Source organism: Chrysemys picta, chromosome 5 (genome assembly GCF_011386835.1).
Source record: "Chrysemys picta bellii isolate R12L10 chromosome 5, ASM1138683v2, whole genome shotgun sequence".
Lineage (NCBI taxonomy): Eukaryota > Metazoa > Chordata > Testudines > Emydidae > Chrysemys > Chrysemys picta.
Window position 1 is genome coordinate 125,165,281 of NC_088795.1, and position 21,369 is coordinate 125,186,649.

At 40.0% G+C, this 21,369-nt stretch overlaps 1 protein-coding gene across 5 annotated transcripts in view; it reads right to left on the minus strand.

The window, feature by feature from the left end:
* Positions 1 to 6,380: 6,380 nt before the first annotated feature.
* NSD2 (nuclear receptor binding SET domain protein 2) overlaps positions 6,381 to 21,369 on the minus strand; it is a 179,965-nt gene continuing 164,976 nt past the window's right edge. For 4 of the 5 annotated variants that reach the window (XM_065597130.1, XM_065597129.1, XM_042855543.2 and 1 more), the window contains 4 exons: positions 19,980 to 20,121; positions 19,095 to 19,201; positions 13,688 to 13,892; positions 6,381 to 8,425 (listed from right to left, as the gene is read on the minus strand). In XM_065597130.1, coding sequence (XP_065453202.1) covers positions 8,157 to 8,425; positions 13,688 to 13,892; positions 19,095 to 19,201; positions 19,980 to 20,121 — 723 coding nt within the window. In that variant the 3' untranslated portion in view covers positions 6,381 to 8,156. Of the gene's footprint in view, positions 8,426 to 12,053; positions 13,210 to 13,687; positions 13,893 to 19,094; positions 19,202 to 19,979; positions 20,122 to 21,369 lie in introns of those variants that run through there. The other variant, XM_065597131.1, reaches the window with a different exon arrangement.

Consider the following 21,369-nt stretch of genomic DNA (forward strand, 5'->3'; position numbering starts at 1 on the left):
CCTCTCTCTAAAGAGAAATGCATGTTGATGCACCTTTATTGGAAGTGATTTTAAAAAATAACTGTATAAGTATTTCCTTTCTGCGTAAGAATGAAGTGAAGAAGTTCTAGCCCTATTTAAGTAAGACTCCCATGGACTTCTGTGGGGCCAGGATTTCAACCATGGTGTAATACCACCATTCTTTGTGCATTATTGTCACTTCCTACTAGGGTGGGATTCATATAGTCAGAGGACCCATGCTAGCAGTCTTGCAAAAGCCCTAAGGAATGGACAGAGCAGTTGTGGTGGGAAGTTACTGCTCTCCCTTTGTCTCAAAGGTGTACTTCACCTGCTTTAAATACATTGACAAAGAGCAGCACTGTGGAGAGGGCAATAAGTCATGCTTGTACATGGATGCAGTTAATAGGTGTCACGGAGTCCCCTGGTGATGCTCTGGAATTGCTCCCCACAAAACCAATCAGGACTTTGGGGAGCCTCCTCTCCCTCGGAGTAGACTGGCTTCAGGGAAAGAAGCTCACACGGCTTCACCTCCTGGGTCTGACCTTGGAGCATTCAGCATATGCCCCTCCGTGCGCTTCCCACAGCGAGTCCGCGCAGGCGGGGTCCTGGGGAAGCCAGAGAGTCCTGCACACACCCCCAACTTCGCAGTCAGACGTGACTCTCTGCCAGCCAGTAAAACAGAGGTTTATTAGATGACAGGAACACAGTCTAAAACAGAGCTTGTAGGTACAGAGAACGGGATCCCTCAGCTGGGTCCATTCTGAGGCCCAGTGAGCCAGATAACCCTGTCTGCCCTCACTTCCCGTCCCCAGCCAGCTCCTCCTTTCTGGCCTTTGTCTCTTTCCTGGGCCAGAAGGTCACCTGATCTCTTTTTTCACCTTTAGCTATCCCCTTGCAAGGGGGAAAGGGCCCTGGCCATTTGTTGCTAGAAGACAGATTGTCAGACATTTATGCACACTGGAGACTTAAGAAATGCATAGGGGAAACTGAGGCACCCACACAGTATTCAGAGGAAACATTAAGAACAGTCCCACTTCGTCACAATAGGCACCCCATATAAAGAAGCAGCACAACTATTCCAGACCGTATATTGCAGGAGGAATAGGGGATTGTACTTTAACCTTGTTACCTTTTGCATTGGGGATGGAATCTGTCTTCACTCAGCCTCCACCTTACTCAAGTTTTGTAGGGGTGGAATGAATTTCACAAAAGCCACTCCTTCCAACTACTTCAGTGTAGAGGCTTTACCATGGGTAGTCTCTCTCAGTGAAGTATTTAATTTTTCCATACCGTCTGTGTATGAAGAAATTGCTTTCATCTCCTCAAATGTATTTCTGTTTTATCATCTCAGAATACTGGGTTCTCCTTTCTGTATATATCTATTTTACAAAAAAGTGCTGGGTATTACACACATTAAAAAAACCCTGCTGCTGTATGAAAGACCCACATAAAACACAACATACTATCTGACTACAACGGGTAAACATATGCAACATGGTGTCACGGATACAACATTTCAGGTCTGTGCAAGTTTGAAAGTTTCTCTCTCTCACCAATAGAGTTTGGACAATACAAGATATTACCTCACCCACCTTGTGTGTCTACTCTCCTGGGACCAACACAACTACACCACCACTGTATACAGGAATTAACACTTGCAGCTAAGGCTGGGAACAGCTAGCTCCACCTCCTTACTGAGCAACAGAGGACTCACAGTAGAATCACCTCATTGTCCAGACTGCCTAATTGGCTGCAGGAACCAAGAGGCACACTCTTAAGCCCAGCAGCATTAGGCCAATGGCTGCTCAGAACATTCTCCTAGTAAGTTCCTCTGCTTACTTGTCCCCTGCCTTCTTCCTGCTCTGGACCCAGACTTGCCTCATTCCAGGTAACCCAGCTCTGACACTCAACTCTGATTTCAGCTCTGACCCTTGGCTCTGGCCTCTCACTCCGGCTCTGACCCTAGACTTCTATTCTGGGTTACCAACTCCTGCTCCAACCTGTAGGCATCACCACCCACATCCCAGTCTCTCACATTGTGTTACTTTTAACAATACTAAGTCTAAAAATATTGGTGTCTGAATTGATAAGTTGATTGCATCCCTCTAACCATCTCAGTTTTTAGTCAATGAACAGACTTTACTAGTAATTTAGCTCAGTTCAGTGAAGAGTAAGGACCTGATTCTCTATTGGGTCCTCATCCTCTCCTATATAATCAGAGAAGTAATGTGGCAGTGAATACCTGTAAGAACCTCGATTCTGCCCTCGGGAAGAACGCATGCCAGACTCATTGCCAAATGACTCAAGTGTATGGGAAGGAACTGTGGAGCTTTTGTTTTCAAGTAAATTAGAGCAGGGCAGTTGAGGCATGTTTGGACTCTACCACCTGAAGTGCATTGTAAATTAGATTGTAAGCTCACTGGGGCAAAGACCTTGGTTTATATGTTACCGTAGTATGCCCATCAGATGTTGGAACACTGTAAAATAAAAAAGTAAGGATTTTTCATACACTAGCCACTCCAAATGGGAATAAGGATTCTAAGGATAAGTGAGCAGAGTTACAGCTCTTCAGTTCTGGACAGGCACAGTTTTTCATATTTAGGGCCTGACCCAACTCCTAATGAAGTCAGTGGGAATATTTTGATTGACTAAAGAGAGCTGGAATGATCCCTTCGTGAGAAACTGCTTTGGAACCAGGGATGTCAGGTGATGCATTTTTTTCCACAAGAGCCATCATCAAACAGGAACATTCCACATGCAATAGCTTTGTCTATCTGCACACATTTAATTAATCCAGAATCATTCTGACTGGAGCAGTGTTTGGCCAGATACCTTTACAATTATTCCTTTCTTTTCCAAGAATCACAAAACCTTTAACTTGTATCAAAGTCACAAGGATCCACAACCCATAATATACTCCAGTGAAGTGTTGGTATATTTCATCGTCCTAAGATTCTTTTATCTTTAAAAAATGGTCAAGTTCAGAAAATGCCCCACGAGTGTATTTACTCTTACAATATTACACAACTATTACATTTCCTTGAAATGAAAAATCCTTGAGGCATGCATATTAAGTGCCTGAACCTGAAAGTAACTGAAATATTGAATCAGTTCATATAATAAACATTACTAATAGGTTGTAAGAAAATCTAGTTTAAAACAGTTTTACATAGAAAATAGTCAATGTTATTTTGCTCAATTATTTTCTGTTTCAAGTCTTGTTTTCCAGTTTCTTCAAGTATTAGTACTCAATTCAGAGTATAAAATACCTCAATATACTCAAGAGTCTGAATATTGCTAGTTTCATCTTTAAAAACTTGTGTGAACCAAAAGTGGTGACAGTTTGACATTGCTGTGTAGGTATAAAATGGAGCTGGTTCAAATGTAAGTACTAGAAAAATATAAAAAAAATTTGAAACAATGCTTTTCACAGATCCTTAGAGTAGGAATTCAGCATCATGAAACAGGACTGGGAACTTGGAAAGCTTTGGTACACATTATGCATCCAACGTTGTTAACTATCATAGTATAAAAATCTATTTGCTATTCTGCATCTTAGTTTCCCCAGCAGGCTCCGTGCCCAGACAATCTCAGTTTCCCGCATCCTCCTTATCTCATCTCACCTTCCCTCCACCCACTCACTATCTCAGTTCCCCCTCTCCTTATTTAATCTCAGTTCTCCTCCCCACTACTACTCATTTGATCACCCCCCCCCAGTCTCTTATCCTCTCTCAAGGCTGCTTGTCCCAATTTCCTCTACCCATTCAGCTCTGGCTGCTCGTCCCCCCCTCTGCCTTTGAATAGGCCCAATTCCTCCTACACACTGGCTGGGCTCAGCAGGGTGACACTGAAAGCACAGGGGAGATGGACTCCCTGCTCAGATCCTATGCCTGGCCCACAGCAGAAGCCAGGAGGAGCAATTGCAGGGTAGGTTAGCCTGCTCAGTCTCTGCAACCCTGGGATGAAGCATGCTCAGTACAGGTAATCTGCACAGAATTTAGCTGCCAAACTCAAACAACTCTCTACTGAGCATACTCAATAGGAGATCTTTCAAAAGCTTATGACCTGGCCAAATTTGGGTGATTTTTCACAGGAAAAGCAAAAGGCACATTCCTGACACAAAGGCTACCCCCTATATCCAATTTGAAATCCCTGCTCCAGAGAATGAATATGCAAATTTCTCAACAAAACAAATGTGAGAATCTTTTTTCCAACATGGGTAAAACAACATATTTTTTCCTAATCTTGTTCTTGGGAACAGCTGACCATTTCTGCTGGAACTTGAAAAAAATAAGAAAAAAAAATAAATATAAAGATTAGCCTGACAGTCACCTGGCATGGAAAATGTCAGCCCAAATGATTAAAGTTTTGCAAAGTTATAATTACTCCTTATAATGGGAAGTGTTCGGCTGAACTACCAGCTCTGCCTATAACAAACTGAAAGACATAACAGTGAAGTCTAAAGCACAACCGGTAATACCTAGATAAAAGCTTAAAATGGTGCTAATTCCAGTCAACCTTTTCAAAAAACCGTGAAGCATAAATTTTCATTATGAAGCCACAGTCCTTTCAAGCCTTACTGATACAGCAATACACTCATGTATTTCCACAATATACACCATTTCATTGTTTTCTAAAAGATTACGGTAAGACTAGAGTCTGCATTATATTCACTTTTTCAAACAAGAACTGGCAATTTCAATAAGAAGATAACTAGGAATGAACTTTAATATTTAATAAGACACTGAAATTTCTCAAAAGGTTGTCAAGGAATAATGACTAGCAATATAGAATATTTCCATTAATACTTCTCCAAAGTAATTCCAGTATTTAAAATATTTAAAATAAACCCCCCTAAAAACTTACCATGAATGCAAACTACAGAACAAACCCGCAATTCAATTTAATTGATTATATTTTCCAGACTGTATAAAAATACTTGTGATATGTTTTAACTGGAACCATACTTCTATACGGTCTCTCATTTGATCAGGAGGCAACAACCTATTTTAATTGGCCTATTGTATACCAACTTAGTGTAGCAGAATTTACTGAAAAAAATCAGCTCTTATACCTCAATGGCTGAGATGAAATGTAAACATTTTGATATAATTTCATGACATGCTTATGTTGCAATTGGTATTTAGATGACTTTCCAATTGGATGCCCAATCTTTGTAGATGTTGGCTACTAAAGGTTCTTGTGTCCCTTTACAGGAGATGGTCTGTTTTTTAAGACATAAGGTATAGACAGTATTAATGAAAAAAAGATGTTTAAAATATCTTACTGAACCACAGACTAAATTATACCCTGAGCTACATTCAAAGCAATCCTGCTGAGCTCAGTAAGGTTGCATGGGATATGAATCAGGGGAGAATTTGACCCACATTTGTAAACCGTATCAATTTCAAGAGTAAGTAATCAATAGAAGGAATAGGATTTTCAATAATTAACTAATTTAACTAACAAAGTAAACATCTAGAAGTGCAAGCCCTAGAGTTTATTCTTCTCAGGGATGCAAGTATCTATTGGCCCAAATAATTTAGGATTGGGAAGAAAGTAGAAAGAGTAAACCACAGACAGCAGGAAATCACTCTCTAAATTTTGAAAAAGTGTTGGAAGTGACAGCCATGGAGACTGAAGTCTTTATTTATCCACAGACAAGCACAGCATGAATGGTAGTAGTGCATGCTGCTGCACTAATGTGCTTCAGAACCTGACCAAGAAGGTAAATTGGCAGATTCCACAATCAGTCGGTTTTTGGTTTCTGCAATGGTGCCAATTAATACCAGTGCTGATGGTGGTTTCTGTGATGGGGATATCTCCACAACTATTCCAACACACTGGAACTAGTACAGCAATGAGGTGATACAAAGCTACAAACCTATGAACAATATAAAAAATTTAAAGCACTAGAATTCAAGGTAAGTTTTATAATAACTTATTAAAAAAAGTATTCTTATAAACCTTTCCTCAGAGGTTATTTTATCCAAAGAAACAAATATTGAAATATTCATTCTTATTACACCAAATTCCTTCATTTTTGCTTTTGCTCCCTCCCCTCCCCTCCCCCTTCCCTCCCTTCAAAATATATCTAACTTCCCTTCCCCATTCTGAAAGAATATACAGCATACCTTTTTGGTTTTCAGTTTAGGTACCTGTCTATGCTTCAGCCTTGGCAGTATAAGAAAGGACCTCTGAAGAAAGAACATTCCCCACAAACACATTTGAGAAACCTTCAATTTTTACATCATGTGCAAGTCTTTGTATATTGATTTGCTAAAAGTGAAGTAAAAATCTCATAACCACTAATGTAACACTTTTCCCTACATTGAACTGTGTTACTTCAAGCAAAGGATTAGTTGAAAAAGGAAGAATTAACCTTCCAACAGTGTTTATAAATTTTGATAAAACAACAAAACAAAAAGAGCAAAGCAGTTGCTCAGTTACAAAACAGAAATAAAAAGATTTCAGATTTCACCATGGGGTAAAGATACATTTTAGAATTGTTTCAATTAAAATTTTCTAATAAAATGACAGTCACAAAGTTTTCATATATGGGGAACAGCTGTAGAGTCCAATAATTAAAGCTAGATCTGCAATCAAGCCCTGAAAAAATATTTTGAAAAAATATACATTTTTATGATATAGCTATGCTTCATTAAAGAGGAGCTACACAGAGGTTCCGCACTATTAAAGGCAAACTAAGCTAGAACATATCAAAATTATTAAATGGGCATAAGAGTGTACATTGCATTTATGTGGGCTGAGTTATGATTGCACAAGTCAAAACTTGTTTGTAACGTTGCCTAACCATATTGCAATTATACAAAAATAGCATCGAATAGTAGGTAAAATTTCAGATATTTTTATTTACCTTTTCCCCCTAATTCTATAATTATTTCCATTTAGCCTAAATATTGTATGCATGTATACTGTAATTTTGAAAAGCTTATGGGAGTCAAAAAATTGAAACAGCTTTGCTGAAATAATGGAGTGGTGGTTAAAAAGCCAGGTGGTGAACTCCTAAGCCAGTAAGGAATCACTTCAAGTAGTATGCCCTATCTGAGTCAAGTAGTCATTTTTCATAAAAGCTGTTGAAAAAGGGACATAATCAAGTTACATTTTATATTTAATTATGTCATTTGTGTTAGTTTAAAATCTATTTTACTTTTAAATAATTTCTTCTGGCTTTTTCATTAGACTATTCAGTTTCATATTTTGTTTTTTTGCACTAACATGATGCAATGTTTGGACTGCAAACTGCGGAGAAATGCTTGCCTCTGAACAAAAAAAATGGCCACCGAATTTGCGGGAAAAAAAAAAGCTTTTTAAAAATTAAAAAACAAATATCCTAAATATTGGGCCTCGATTGCAAGACAATATCATTTAAGTCTGGACTTTGTATAGTGCTGCAAGATCAAGTGTATTTCTATTTAGCTGAAATTAAATAGGGGGGAGGAAAAAAGAGCATAGAAAAAAAATTCTCTTGCAAGGTTTCCCCTTGCTAGTACAGTGTGCTTCTTTCCACCATGCACTGTATTTCTTGGTGGAAGGATATTTAAAACCAATTATTTTTTATTTAAGAACAATTAGACAGCCATTTTGTAAGAGCAAGAACAAATTGTAAAGTCTGTGGTTATACTGAGATATGCACCTGGGTTGTGCATGGCACTCAAGCACTTCCTCCACAATGAATACAAAGCAAGCAGATCTCATTGGGACTGCATACCAAGCCATTTCTTATTTAAAATAACTTGAGAACTAACAACATCTTTCAAGGATACACTATTTTAAACATCTGTTGGATGGCAAATACTATCTCAAGAACTATGTTTATATGCCTACCTTGATTTTAATTTACCTCCAAACGGAAAAACATTGGAGGGAACCTTTTACATTTGTAAAATTCAAGTGTAACTGTAATGCTGAGTAATAAGTTTGGTTTGTCCTGAAAAAATTTCTGAACTATGTATGCCATAGTTCGTTATCAGTGCAGATGCAGCAGAAGACTGCTGTGGTTGGCTCAGTGGATTAAAAAATGCTTTTCACCCAAATGTAACCTTTACAGGATATATGTAAAATTGTGTCCTTCCCTGGCCCTATTCACAACTTATCTACAAGATAGTGTTGGCAGTAGAAACTGCAGTTCATTATTATTTGCATTCAGCTCTCATCCATCTGTTTCTTCGCTTTCTCTTAGGCTTCAACTTGGTCAATTTTTGGGGGGTTTTCTCAGTCTTCTGATTTTCAACAGAATCTACCCCAAGAACATGTTCAGAGCAGCATAACTGTCCATCTAATGTAGAATTTAGTACTGTCCCATCTTCATGTTCCTTGCAGAAAGAATTTGGGCAGATGTGGCAAAAAGAAACAGAAGGCTTGCCACAAACATCACAGTGGTGCCAAGGACACTCCCACTTTCCTGTAATTAAAGATGAAGAACATTAGATAAATTGAGATTTTCTTTGTTAACAGGAGAATAAACTTCATGTTGCAAAAAAGCAAAGTATGAATTTAGTGTTTTAATGTCTGCATGATAAATACTAACTTTGCTTTAAAAAAGTGGATAGTTATAAAAAATATAACTGAAGATTTTAACTGTTGTTACTAAGTACTCTTGTTAAAAGCAAAATAGTAGAGTACTTTTAGTTAAGCTCAGTAGACTGTATTGAATAGCACACTTGACCACATTTTACTTAAAGAGCACCAGAGTCAAATCAGTATAAATTATTCAGGGGGTTACTTGCAATATCTTCTGAGTTCCAATCCAGTATAGTAAAACTTTCTGCCTTTTAATGAGAACTTCTGTTCATGTGGAAATCAAATAAATTCAGTGAACTCCATGCTGTTGCTCTTTTGCTTTGGTTAATTTGTGGTTTCTGGAAACCTCAATCCAGCACAGAACTGACAGACATCTCTAAATCTACTTTTGTGTCACATTTTGGTGTGCACATCTATCTTTTCCCTTTTCTGAAGTTTCTGACTGCCAAAAACAAAAATAAACAAGTGGTGCAGAGTTAAATGCAGGGAAAATTAATTCTTCTTTGAGCATTATCTACATGGATCTTCATTGCAGGTGATGTAGATATCACTGAAACTATCCAAGTTGCAGTGTCCTGTGGGGATTTGTAGACACCCTATGACCTCAGCACTCTACTTCAGGATATTATGTGATACAGCTCCAACCACCATTCAGTCATTTCTAACCATAGTAGGCAACAAGCAAGATTCAGCAGCATCCATTGCTATCCCTATTTGCTCCCTTTCATGAAAGTTTAGAACTTCTCAGAGTCATGCATTTAGGGACTAATAAGAATTTCTGCTATAAGCTGGGGGCTAATCAGTTGGAAATAACAGAAGAGGAAAAAGTCCTGGGTGTATTGATCAATCACAGGATGATCATGAGCCACCAACATGATGTGGCCAGAAAATAGGCAAATATGATCCTAGGATGTATGAGGTGAATTATTTTCAATAGAAATAGGGCGGTATTAATGCCACTGAATAAAGCACTGGTAAGATCTCATCTGGAATTCTGGGTACAATTCTGCTCACCCACGTCCAGGAAAGATTCATTCACACTGGAATAGGTGCAGAGAAAAGCTAGAAGGATGATCAGCGGAATGGAGAGTTTTACAAGAGGTGAAAGAAAAAGCTTGGCTGTTTAGCCTTGGCTGACAGGGGATAGGATTGCACTCTATAAATACATCACGGTGTTAAAGCGTAGGAGGGGATAAGAGCTATTTAAGCTAAAGGACAGTACTGAACCAAAAGCAAATGGCTATAAACTGGCCATAAATAAATTTAGATGGTAATTAAAGTTTCTTACCATCAGAGGGGTGACTTTGCCCCACTACTCCTATTGGAAGACTGCAGAAACAGCTTCTAACTAGTTTTCAGATGGAGCTTGTTAAATTTATAAAGGACACAGGAGGTCCTTTCCAGTCCTATGTTCGTTCCTATTCCATGCCCCCCTTGGATAGCACCATATCCATAACAGCCAAGACTGTCAGGCACAGGAGGGGCACACTCTTGATCAGTGTTCATTGTGCAAGGTTTTTACCAATGTGCAAGGTTTTTACCATCCACAAGGAAAGTGATCATCTTCCAGGAGTGGCTATGTCAGCATTGTCTTCTGGAACCAACTGTCCTAAGTATGGTGGATTGACTTAAATCAAGGTGATTTAAATCTGCTGTTTAAATCACCAAGTGGAAAGCCTCAATTTAAATAATTGACTTTATTCAACTTTTCCATTTGTACTTCAGTTATTTTCTAAAGAAAGGTGCATTCTCATTTGTTGATATAACCATTAAAACATGTTGCTTTAGAACTAAATAGAACCTTTACACTAGATACAGGTACATATTTTTTGCTAGCTAAGGGTATGTCTACACCACGAAATTAGGTCGATTTTTATAGAAGTAGATTTTTAGAAATCGATTTTATACAGTCGATTGCATATGTCTGCATTAAGTCGGCGGAGTGCATCCTCACTACCGTGGCTAGTATCGACTCACAGAGCAGTGCACTGTGGGAAGCTATCCCACAGTTCCTGCAGTCTCCACTGCCCATTGGAATTCTGGGTTGAGCTCCCAATGGCTGATGGGACAAAAACATTGTCGTGGGTGGTTTTGGGCACATGTCATCAGTCATCCCTCCCTCCGTGAAAGTAATGGCAGACTATCGTTTCGCGCCAGACACCAGGGCGATTAGAAGAGCACAGAAAGGTGTGCTGCGCATCAGAGAGGCTTTGAAAACCAGTTTCATGACTGGCCAGGCTTTGGTGTGACCGTTGTGTGTGTTTTCTCCTTGATGCAAACCTGCCCCCTTTGTTGATTTTAATTCCCTGTAAGCCAACCACCCTCCCACCTTCGAAATAAAGTAACTATTGTTTTGAAACCATGCATTCTTTTTTTTATTAATTAAAAAAACTGCGAGATAACGGACAAGGTAGCCCGGGTGGGGTGCGGGAGGAGGAAGGGACAAGGCCACATTGCTTATTGTAGCCACACTAAAAAAATCAAACTGTTTGAATGACAGCCTTCTGTTGCTTGGGCCATCCTCTGGAGTGGAGTGGAGTGGCGTGGCGTGGCTGGGTACCTGGAGCATCCCCCCACCTGTGTTCTTGGGCGTCTGGGTGAGGAGGCTATGGAACATGGGGAGGAGGGTAGGTGGTTATACAGTGGATGCAGCGGGGGTCTGTGCTCTTGTTGGCTTTCCTGCAGCTCCAACAGATGCTTCATCATGTCCATTTGCTCCCCCATTAGCCTCAGCATCGCGTCCTGGCTCTGCTCTTCGCGCTCACTTAATTCTTTCCTGGCCAAAGCCACTGAATGTCTCCATGCATTAAGCTGTGCCCTATCATTGTGGGAGGACTGCATGAGCTCAGAAAACATGTCATCGCGAGTGCGGTTTTTTTTGCCTTCTAATCTGCAATAACCTCAGGGACGCAGATGATAGGAGGAGCGTAGTAACATTCTACGCTCTATGATTCTGGGGGGGACTGCACGGTAACCTGCACTGCTGAGTTCACCACGCTGCCCAAACAGGAAATTAAATTCAAAAGTTCCCGGGGCTTTTCCTGTGTACCTGGCTAGTGCATCGGAGTTCAAAGTGCTGTCCAGAGAGGTCACAATGGAGCACTCTGGGATAGCTCCCGGAGGCCAATACTGTTGATTTGCATCCACACTACCCCAAATTCGACCCAGCAAAAATCGATGTTAGCGCTACTCCCCTCGCCAGGGAGGAGTACAGAAGTTGATTTTAAGAGCCCTTTAGGTCGATGGAAAGGGGTTGGTTGTGTGGATGCATTCATTTTTAAATCGACCTAACGTGGCTAAATTCGACCTAACCCCCTAGTGTAGACCAGGCCTAAGAGGGTACACTAACTAGAAGCAATTATACAGCTTAATATTTTCAAATTCCTATTAATTGTACATTTTTATTATGTTAGAAAATGGTAAATGATATGTTGTTTGTTTACTAGATAATTAACTTTTTGCTCATAATTTGCATTATGACAGTAACTGGAATTCAATTGAACACATAAAACAGCATATATAATTTATTTTATTAAACAAAACAACCTTAAATGTTTTGATAAGAGAAGTTTGTGTGTCCAAAATACATTTCACATTTACAACTAAATGATTTACTAAATAGAGGGATTAACTGTAGTTAGTGAACTAAGCTAATTATATCAGGTCAGCCTGGGAAAATGTTCAAACATGCCTATGTGAAAATAACTAGAACATAAGTTCCTACTCTCATGAAAATGGAAGTCCCCTAAATTACTTAAGCTTTATAAATATGGCACAGTAAGTCAGCCTGACTTCAACAGTTAGATTCCTGCCCTCCCACAATTCTTTTTATGTAGAAAAGCAGGCTTTAACTCAAAGCTTTTGAAAGAGGGTCATGGATTCAGCATATTTATTTTTTATTTAAATGTTTTAAGAGATTATAAAAAGTTAACATAATTCGTATTAAATTCAGATTTCATTTCAAACATGCTTATTTTAAAAAAGAAAAAATTATAATTTAAATGACAAAATAAAAAAATCCAATGTAAATTTAAAAAAATGTCTTTTTAATTTTTTTTTAATTATTGATTTTTATCCACCTGATCTGAAGGATTAAACATCCAATTCCTGGAATTGACCTGTCAAGTTGGGAATGAGCAGCCAGAGGGATTCAAGGGCCTAAGAACAGCTAGATGTACACGAACTTCACATGTCATCCTGCATAATAGACTGTGTTGAGCAGGATCATGCTAAACCATCCTCCCAGAGCTGTTCAACCTTGGATTCAATTCCCCTGGCAGCGTAAGCTGGAACATCAACTTAGAAACAATGAGTGCAGACAGCAGATCTACTGAGTTCAAGGTATTTTCCTTCCTTGGAGTGAAGATAAAACAATGAAATGATCCTCCTCCGCACCAAGATACTGAATACATTTAGTGTTTGGACCATCCTTAGTGTTAACATTTTCAGTATCTTGGCACCAATTGGCTTCTGGTACAACTGGCCCCTTCATTGCAAGCTTTGGTCACAGACAGAGTTCCCATATCACCAACTCCATATTCAGCCAATCTCTCCTGCCCTCGGACATTGGCTTGGTCATCATTGTACTTGGCTTTGAATAGACAGGCTTTGCTTGCTTCTCCTTTTCACGTTTCACATAGCAGGTTCAGTTCTGGGACCAGAGATCTGTAACAGACCTCACTCAATCACATTTGAGACAGAACTTGAGACCCACCATTCCAAAAGTCCTCGTACTTACCTCAGTCCAGATGCTGCTGCTTTTCCCTTAGCACATGCATCTTTGAACTATCTGAGTTCATGAGTTCTTCTGAGGATGATTTCACTTTCTATGTGACAGCAGAACCCTGGCCTAATTGAGTGACGTGAGCGCCACTGCCTGGGTTCCTTAAACTAAATGTCATTTTCCCAGAAAGGCATGAGAGAGTACTACTAGATCTTCATCTTCAAGGACTCCTATCCCATTTACAAATATAGCACTCACTATAACAACAAAAAGTCCTTGATTTCAAAACAGGGAAGTCTTGAAAAGATGCAATGTATAAATGCATATTTTTGCAAGCCCTGTATGAGATATATTTCAATACATTAGTTTATTATATATAGCTTCCTTCCTTTCCCACCCCTTCACAAATGCTTTACTCACCAAAAGGACGTTTCACCAAGTCAAGACAGGAAAGATGGTATGCCTTAGTACAAGATTTCCTGTCACACAATACAAGTTGACCTCCATCCCCACAACGGAAACAGTCATCTTCAGACTCTTTCTTTCCCTCACTTTTTGTTTTACGTCTCCGAGTTCTTTTTTTGGTCTTTTTGCCTTTTTCCTCTGAAGAATTAGTGGAAGAATTCTAAAGAAGGAAATTACAAGTTTTTAGATCCCAATTTTGAAGAAAAAACAAACAAACAACGTTCCATAACTCAGAAAGAAACATCTTAAAAAGGTAAACAGATCTGGTCACTGTATCTCTAAAAAATTAAGTTGCAGTACTAGAAAGGGCCAGAAAAGAGAATTAAGACAGTTTGGGCTCCCAGTTCCCATATGTTGGCATTAACTGACTTCCTAATGGGCAGTGACAGCAGGGAGGCCAAGGTTTGATTCACTACAGGGCCCTGGGATACCCTCTTATCCCCAGATGATATCCTTGCAAAGTCAAAGCTGAGACAACACATTAGCAGGACATTGTGAAGAAGCCTGCCTTACTGCCACCCATGTGTGCATGTTTGGACTTCAGTCTTTGGGGCCATCAAGTTTTTCTAACAGTACCAAAAGAATACATAGAAAAAATGTTAGAACTATATTTTAGAAAGCAGAAGAGTGGCAGCATATAAAATAAATGATATCAAGAAACTAAGTGGGTGCTCCTACATAATCCTTTCCACATTATAAAAATAAAGAGGAGCACTCTATATTAAAAAGGCAAGAAAAATAAAATTGATTTTAAAAATTCTAAACTTTCTTATATATTTGATGCAATAGCCTAGAAACCTAGCCCGTGAGTTTGCCAACTAATTGTATGTTGCATAAAAATATTTTTAAACAGTCTCTTGAATTAAGGAGAACATCTGCAGTTATGCTAGCTATAAAAAAAAGTTATAACAGCCTCAGATTTTAAAGCAAAAATGGTCAATTTTATAATCTGATCTGCTAAATCTACGTCATGGAACCTCATCCAGTAATTCCTGCATCAAGCCCATTAACATCTGGTTGAGTTAGACCATATATCTTTTAAAAAGACATCCAATCTCGATCTAAAGACTTCAAGAGATAGTAATCCACCACATTCCAAGATGTGTTGTTCCAATGGTTTATTATTATCACAGTTAAAAATTTGTGCCTTATTTCCAGTCTGATTGTATGTAGCTTCAACTTCCAGCCACTGAATCTTGTTGTGCCTTTAACTTAGACTCCTCTACTATTAGAATTCGTCTCCACTCAGACAATGATCAAGTTGTCTATAAATCTTCTCTTTGATAAACTAAATAGACCAAACTTATTTTAGTCTCTCACTGTAGAGTAGAAAGCAACAGAGGGTCCTGTGGCACCTTTGAGACTAACAGAAGTATTGGGAGCATAAGCTTTCGTGGGTAAGAACCTCACTTCTTCAGATGCAAGTAATGGAAATCTCCAGAGGCAGGTATAAATCAGTGTGGAGATAACGAGGTTAGTTCAATCAGGGAGGGTGAGGTGCTCTGCTAGCAGTTGAGGTGTGAACACCAAGGGAGGAGAAACTGCTTCTGTAGTTGGATAGCCATTCACAGTCTTTGTTTAATCCTGATCTGATGGTGTCAACTTTGCAAATGAACTGGAGCTCAGCAGTTTCTCTTTGGAGTCTGGTCCTGAAGTTTTTTTTGCTGTAAGATGGCTACCTTTACATCTGCTATTGTGTGGCCAGGGAGGTTGAAGTGTTCTCCTACAGGTTTTTGTATATTGCCATTCCTGATATCTGACTTGTGTCCATTTATCCTCTTGCGTAGTGACTGTCCAGTTTGGCCAATGTACATAGCAGAGGGGCATTGCTGGCATATGATGGCATATATAACATTGGTGGATGTGCAGGTGAATGAGCCGGTGATGTTGTAGCTGATCTGGTTAGGTCCTGTGATGGTGTTGCTGGTGTAGATATGTGGGCAGAGTTGGCATCGAGGTTTGTTGCATGGGATGGTTCCTGAGTTAGAGTTGTTATGGTGCGGTGCGTGGTTGCTGGTGAGAATATGCTTAAGGTTGGCAGGTTGTCTGTGGGCGAGGACTGGCCTGCCTCCCAAGGTCTGTGAAAGTGAGGGATCATTGTCCAGGATGGGTTGTAGATCACTGATGATGCGTTGGAGAGGTTTAAGCTGAGGACTGTAGGTGATGGCCAGTGGAGTTCTGTTGGTTTCTCTTCTGGGCCTGTCTTGTAGCAGGAGGTTCCTGGGTACACGTCTGGCTCTGTTGATTTGTTTCTTTATTTCCTTGTGTGGGTATCGTAGTTTTGAGAATGCTTGGTGAAGATCTTGTAGGTGTTGGTCTCTGTCTGAGGGGTTGGAGCAGATGCGATTGTACCTCAGTGCTTGGTTGTAGATGAGGGATCGAGTGGTGTGACCGGGGGACTAACCTCGTTATCTCCATACTGATTTATACCTGCCTCTGGAGATTTCCATTACTTGCATCTGAAGAAGTGAGGTTCTTACCCACGAAAGCTTATGCTCCCAATACTTCTGTTAGTCTCAAAGGTGCCACAGGACCCTCTGTTGCTTTTTACAGATTCAGACTAACACGGCTACCCTTCTGATACTGTAGAGTAGGTTTTCCAGACCTCAAATCATTCTTATAGTTCTTTCCTGATCCTCTTCCAGTTTTAACAAAGTGTTTTTGAAGAGAGGACATCAGAAATTGACACATTATTCCATGGTCTCACTGATGCTGTACACAGAGGTAATACTGCAATTCTACTGGGTATTCCCCAGATTATACATCCAAGGATCAAATTTGTGTTCAGTGACATTATCACACTGAGAGCCCATGTTCAGATGGTTATCTCCCACGAGTGACTTACCGTATATACTCGTTCATAAGCAGAATTTTTTTTAGTAAAAAAGGGAAGCACCAGAGAAGGGGGTCGGAGTATGAATGGGTATAGAGAGGGAGACGTGGGACACAGCCCCTCTGTCCCCCCAACAGAGGGAGCAAGGAGAGGCAGCAGAGCAAGAAAGGAAGAGGCGGGGCCAGAGTCTCTCCGCTTCTGGCCACGCTGCTCTCCCCCCAGCCTCCGAAGCAGCTGCAGCTCTGAGGCAGGCAGGCTGCAGCCGTGCCGCTCGGCCCCGCCCCACAGAGCAGGCTGTGACTGCGCCACCCGGTCTGCCGGAGCATGCTCTGGCCGTGCCACCCGGTCCAGCCAGCTGGAACATGCTGCGGCCGTGCCGCCCCGTCTGGCCCGCCAGAGCAGGCTGTGGCTGCGATGCCCAGCCTGCCGGAGCAGCTCCAGCCAGGTCAGAGACATCCTCCCCAGGCCCTCCCCAGATAAGGTGGGAAGGGATGGGATGGGATGGGGAGAGTGTGGGGGTCCCAGGCTAGGGGTGAGGTCGTGGGGGGTGGTCACAGGGGTTACTCACTGACTCCCAGCTTCTCCCCCCCCCCCAAAAAAAATTTCCCCACCAGTTGCTGTCCCAGCCTGTCAGGGTAAGCAGCTGGTGCGCCGGGACACTTTGTTTACTTAGGTTTACCTCTGTGCCTGCGGATGCTTGAGGTAAACAGACCATCTCAGCCCCCCAAGCGGCTTATCTTGATGGCCCGGGAGCCAAAGTCTGCTGACCCCTGAATTATAGGGTCGGCTTATGAACGGGTTATAAAAATTTTCCATTTTTACTTATCCATCTTTTGGGCGGGGAGGCTGGCTTATAAATGAACCGGCTTATGATCCAGTATATACGGTACATATTTTGATCCTGGCTGTACATATAACCTCACATTTGGCCGCATTAAAACACGTTCAAATAAGCCCACCTTACCAAGCAAACCAGAAAGCTTGCTAAAACTGACCTGTGATGTTTAATTTCTGCAGGGTTCTGTGTGTGAGCTGATCACAAGGCTGGACTGAAAAAACCCTTCTAAAAAGGTATAATTAGGGGCATTGTGGAGGTTTTACATCCTCCCTCTTAAGCGTCTAGCATTGAGCAGTATCAAGGACAAATATTAGACAGCTTCTCCATAGTTAAGGTTGAAACTTTCTGTCCTTTAGGAGCTTGATTTTCCCTTCCTCTGCTATTTCCCCTAAAAACCGCAATACAGGTTATTTTCACTTCATTTTTGCATGTGGCCTGTGCCCAGATTACAATTTTTGACCAAATCTGAGGTGATTAAGAGGCCATTCCTCTATATAGTACAGGAAAAACACAGATGTCAGTTATATTTCAAATACTTCAAAACTGCTGGTTTCAAAAGGTTCATATGGGCTTTAATCGAAAGAACTTTGAGAAATCTAATGCTCTATAAACTAAAACTATAATTTTCAGAGGAGGAAGTACTGGTAAACTATAATGTCAGAATGACCTGGTGGGCTATGGTGGACTTTAAAAAGAGGCCAAGCAACTATTGGAGACCTAAGTTTTCATTTTAAGAAAGAAAGTCTCTTGTTTTTGCTTTATGAAGATAAATTTCAAAATGTGAAACTGACGTGGGAAACATGTTGCAGTGATTTTAAAAAAAGAAAAAAAGTCACAATATTCTTTTCCCCCCCACTCACTGTGCTCTTGCCAGTTCAATCACCAGTAGCCTGAGCTCTTAGCTCAATTTCTGACTGCTTCTAACATACTTTCCTTTCTGCCACACACTAAAGGAGACATGCAACAGTGGAAGGCTATTCGCTGTGCCTCCTCCTACCTATGTTTTTCACTTGATTTCAGGATCTAATGACAGCTGGTCTACCAATACCTCTCCCCTAACAGCTGAGCCAACTCAGCTTTTCTCCACAGAGAGATGTTAAGTTTTACCAAGAGGATGTCTCCTGATAAAATTTCAGGGTGCTTAGAAAGTTCTGAGGAAACTCCCTCAGGAAATCAGTCCTCGTGCCACATTTTTTAGGATTTGTAGGGAGAAAAAGAGATGACAGAGGGAGAGATTCTCTTATCCAATGGCAAAATCTTTAGTCTTTCCCTGGTAGGGGTATATCTTCAGCACCCTACAAAGGGGAGGCAAGCAGCAGCAGAAACCTCACCAGTCCCACTGAACCTCTGCATGGAAAAATCGGATGGCAACATAATGTTCACATCTTCCCATGAAGGAAGTGGACAGCATAATGTACGTACATGTACACACATACACCCCCCTCAAAAAGGGGAAGGGATATATGGTACCATTTCCTTCCATAGCACTTGCTAAGGATCTCAGGAGTAGACGTCTGATAGTTTTTAGAGGATGTTACTTTATTTACTAAAGTTTTCATACAACTCCCCTCCAACTCCCACATACTCAAACATACATACTCCCACATATATTTTTGAATACTTACAATATTTTTAACTTAATTTTAGTTTTGAAGGATGATACTTTTAAATTCAGACTACACTTTACATACCTTTGGTCTATCCCCAAGAAATCCACTGCAGTTTGGGGCACCACATTTACAGACAGTTTTTTCATTGCCCAGACAGTCAAGGTTGTAGTTAAAAGTCAGCTCTTTCCCTGAACAAAAGATAAGAGACTGTTTATCATTTCCCTTTAATAAATGTGAAATATAGGATAACAAAATACATCAACAGTTAATCCACAAGTAAATGTTCTACTCTGCTTCTCCCCTTTAATGTCTGGTCTCTGATCATCTATCTTATTTTTTCCTCTATATAGTTCACAAACATTGATCATGACTAGGTAGATGTCCAGTACAGACTTCTAATATGTATCTTATTCAATGATACATTTTATATAAATTGATATGAAACCATCTAGGTGTGCACACAGCTGGCCTATATAAACATGTTTTTATTACTGTTTGCTACATCCTCCCTTCCCCACTCTGATTGTTACACCCACATGCTAAATCTTATCTCAAAGAACGAAATCCTATTTAAGACAAGGACCATCTTTTGCTATGTATTGGTAAAAGAGCACACCACAATGGGACCCCAATACTAAATGGGGTCTGTAGGAGCTACCATGATACACATAAGCAATAATAATAAAAAGCATCCTTTTCTAGGCTTGTCTAAGGCTCAATAATAAGGATGAGCTTATTAAAGGAAATGCATGAATCCACATTCTCTTCTCTAAGAAGAGAAAACAAACTGAGCTCCCTGAAGAACACTTGTGTTGAATTTAATCAGTTAAATCAAACCATAACTGTCTCACATCAAGTCTCATTTGACAGAAATTCAACAAAGATTTATGTAGCAGTAGGTTTAAACTGTATTAAAACATGTATTATGTATTATAGGTTCATGTATTAAAACACAAACATACAAACCTGCAGGAATATCACACACAGCAAACAGGCCTACACGAGTGTCTCCATTCACTGTCCATTTTAGAGTCTCACAATTTGGTTGGCAGCTGTGATTCATAAAACGAGAATAGTTTCCTTTGGGGCCAGCATCAATAATACGGTCCTGGAAATTAGAAAAGTAATAAAATGAAATTTTATTCATCAGAAGAAATTACATAAGTTATTTAAAAGTGTTCATGTAATTTTTGAAGGATATGAATGCTCTTTTCACCCAAAAGCTTGCAAATATGTCAACGTCACATGTTGTACTGAAAACTGTTGTGTCTCACAAACTGGGATGAGACACTCCCAAAGCAATACTCATGATCTTGCTCACATTTTTCCAACATCTATCACAGTCACATGGCAGGATAGGTTTGCTTGTGAGCATGCTGGTTTAGACAGGTAAAAGCTTCAAAAAATAAAAACCAAATTAATCAATTTGCCTTTAACTCTGTGTTTGAAACACTGTTATGTTTTGAAAATACCGTATTAAATAGTACACCTCTACCCCGATATAACACGAATTCGGATATAAACACGGTAAAGCAGTGCTCCGGGGGGGCGGGGCACTCCCGTGGATCAAAGCAAGTTCGATACAACGCGGTAAGATTTTTTGGCTCCCGAGGACAGCGTTATATCGAGGTAGAGGTGTATTTGTCAATTCGTCATTTGTTTGCAGGCATTTCAAGTTCCCCACAGACTTCTTTAAAAAAATTATCCTTGTCCAAGCCAAAAAAAGGGTTTAGTAAATTGTCTTTAAGCAAAACTGCATCCTTACTCCCAGTGCTCTTTTAATTTCCACAGCCCCAAAGACACCACATACAATAAAAAAAATGAAATAATGAAAGTAGCCCAAAATAGTTTTGAAAACATGACTCCTTGAAGAGCTGTTTAAGAATCCTCTATGGTTAGGTAAGTCTTTTGGCATCTTATGAGATCAGAACCACCAAAAACCTAGGCAAAAAACACAGTACCATTATATCTTTAAGGTAGAACAATAGTTTAAGACATGAATAATAAATTCAGAGTTCTTTATTTTTTGAAGCAGGGCAGCGGATGAAGATTTTATGTTGCTGTCTTAACTATAAAGGGAAGGGTAACAACCTTTATGTATGCAGTAACAAAATCCCTCCTGGCTAGAGGTACAAAATCACTTTATCTGTAAGGGGTTAAGAAACTCAAATAACCTGGTTGGACCAATAAGGAAAGAAGATACTTTCAATTTTGGGAAAATTGGAGGAGGGAGGGAGGGGTTTTTTTGTGTGCTCTCTGTTTGTTCCCTCCGCAGATGGAGAGAGAGAGAGACCAGGGCAGGAAAAAACATCTCCTAAAAATATACCTGAAATGACATCCAAGATTACAAAAATTG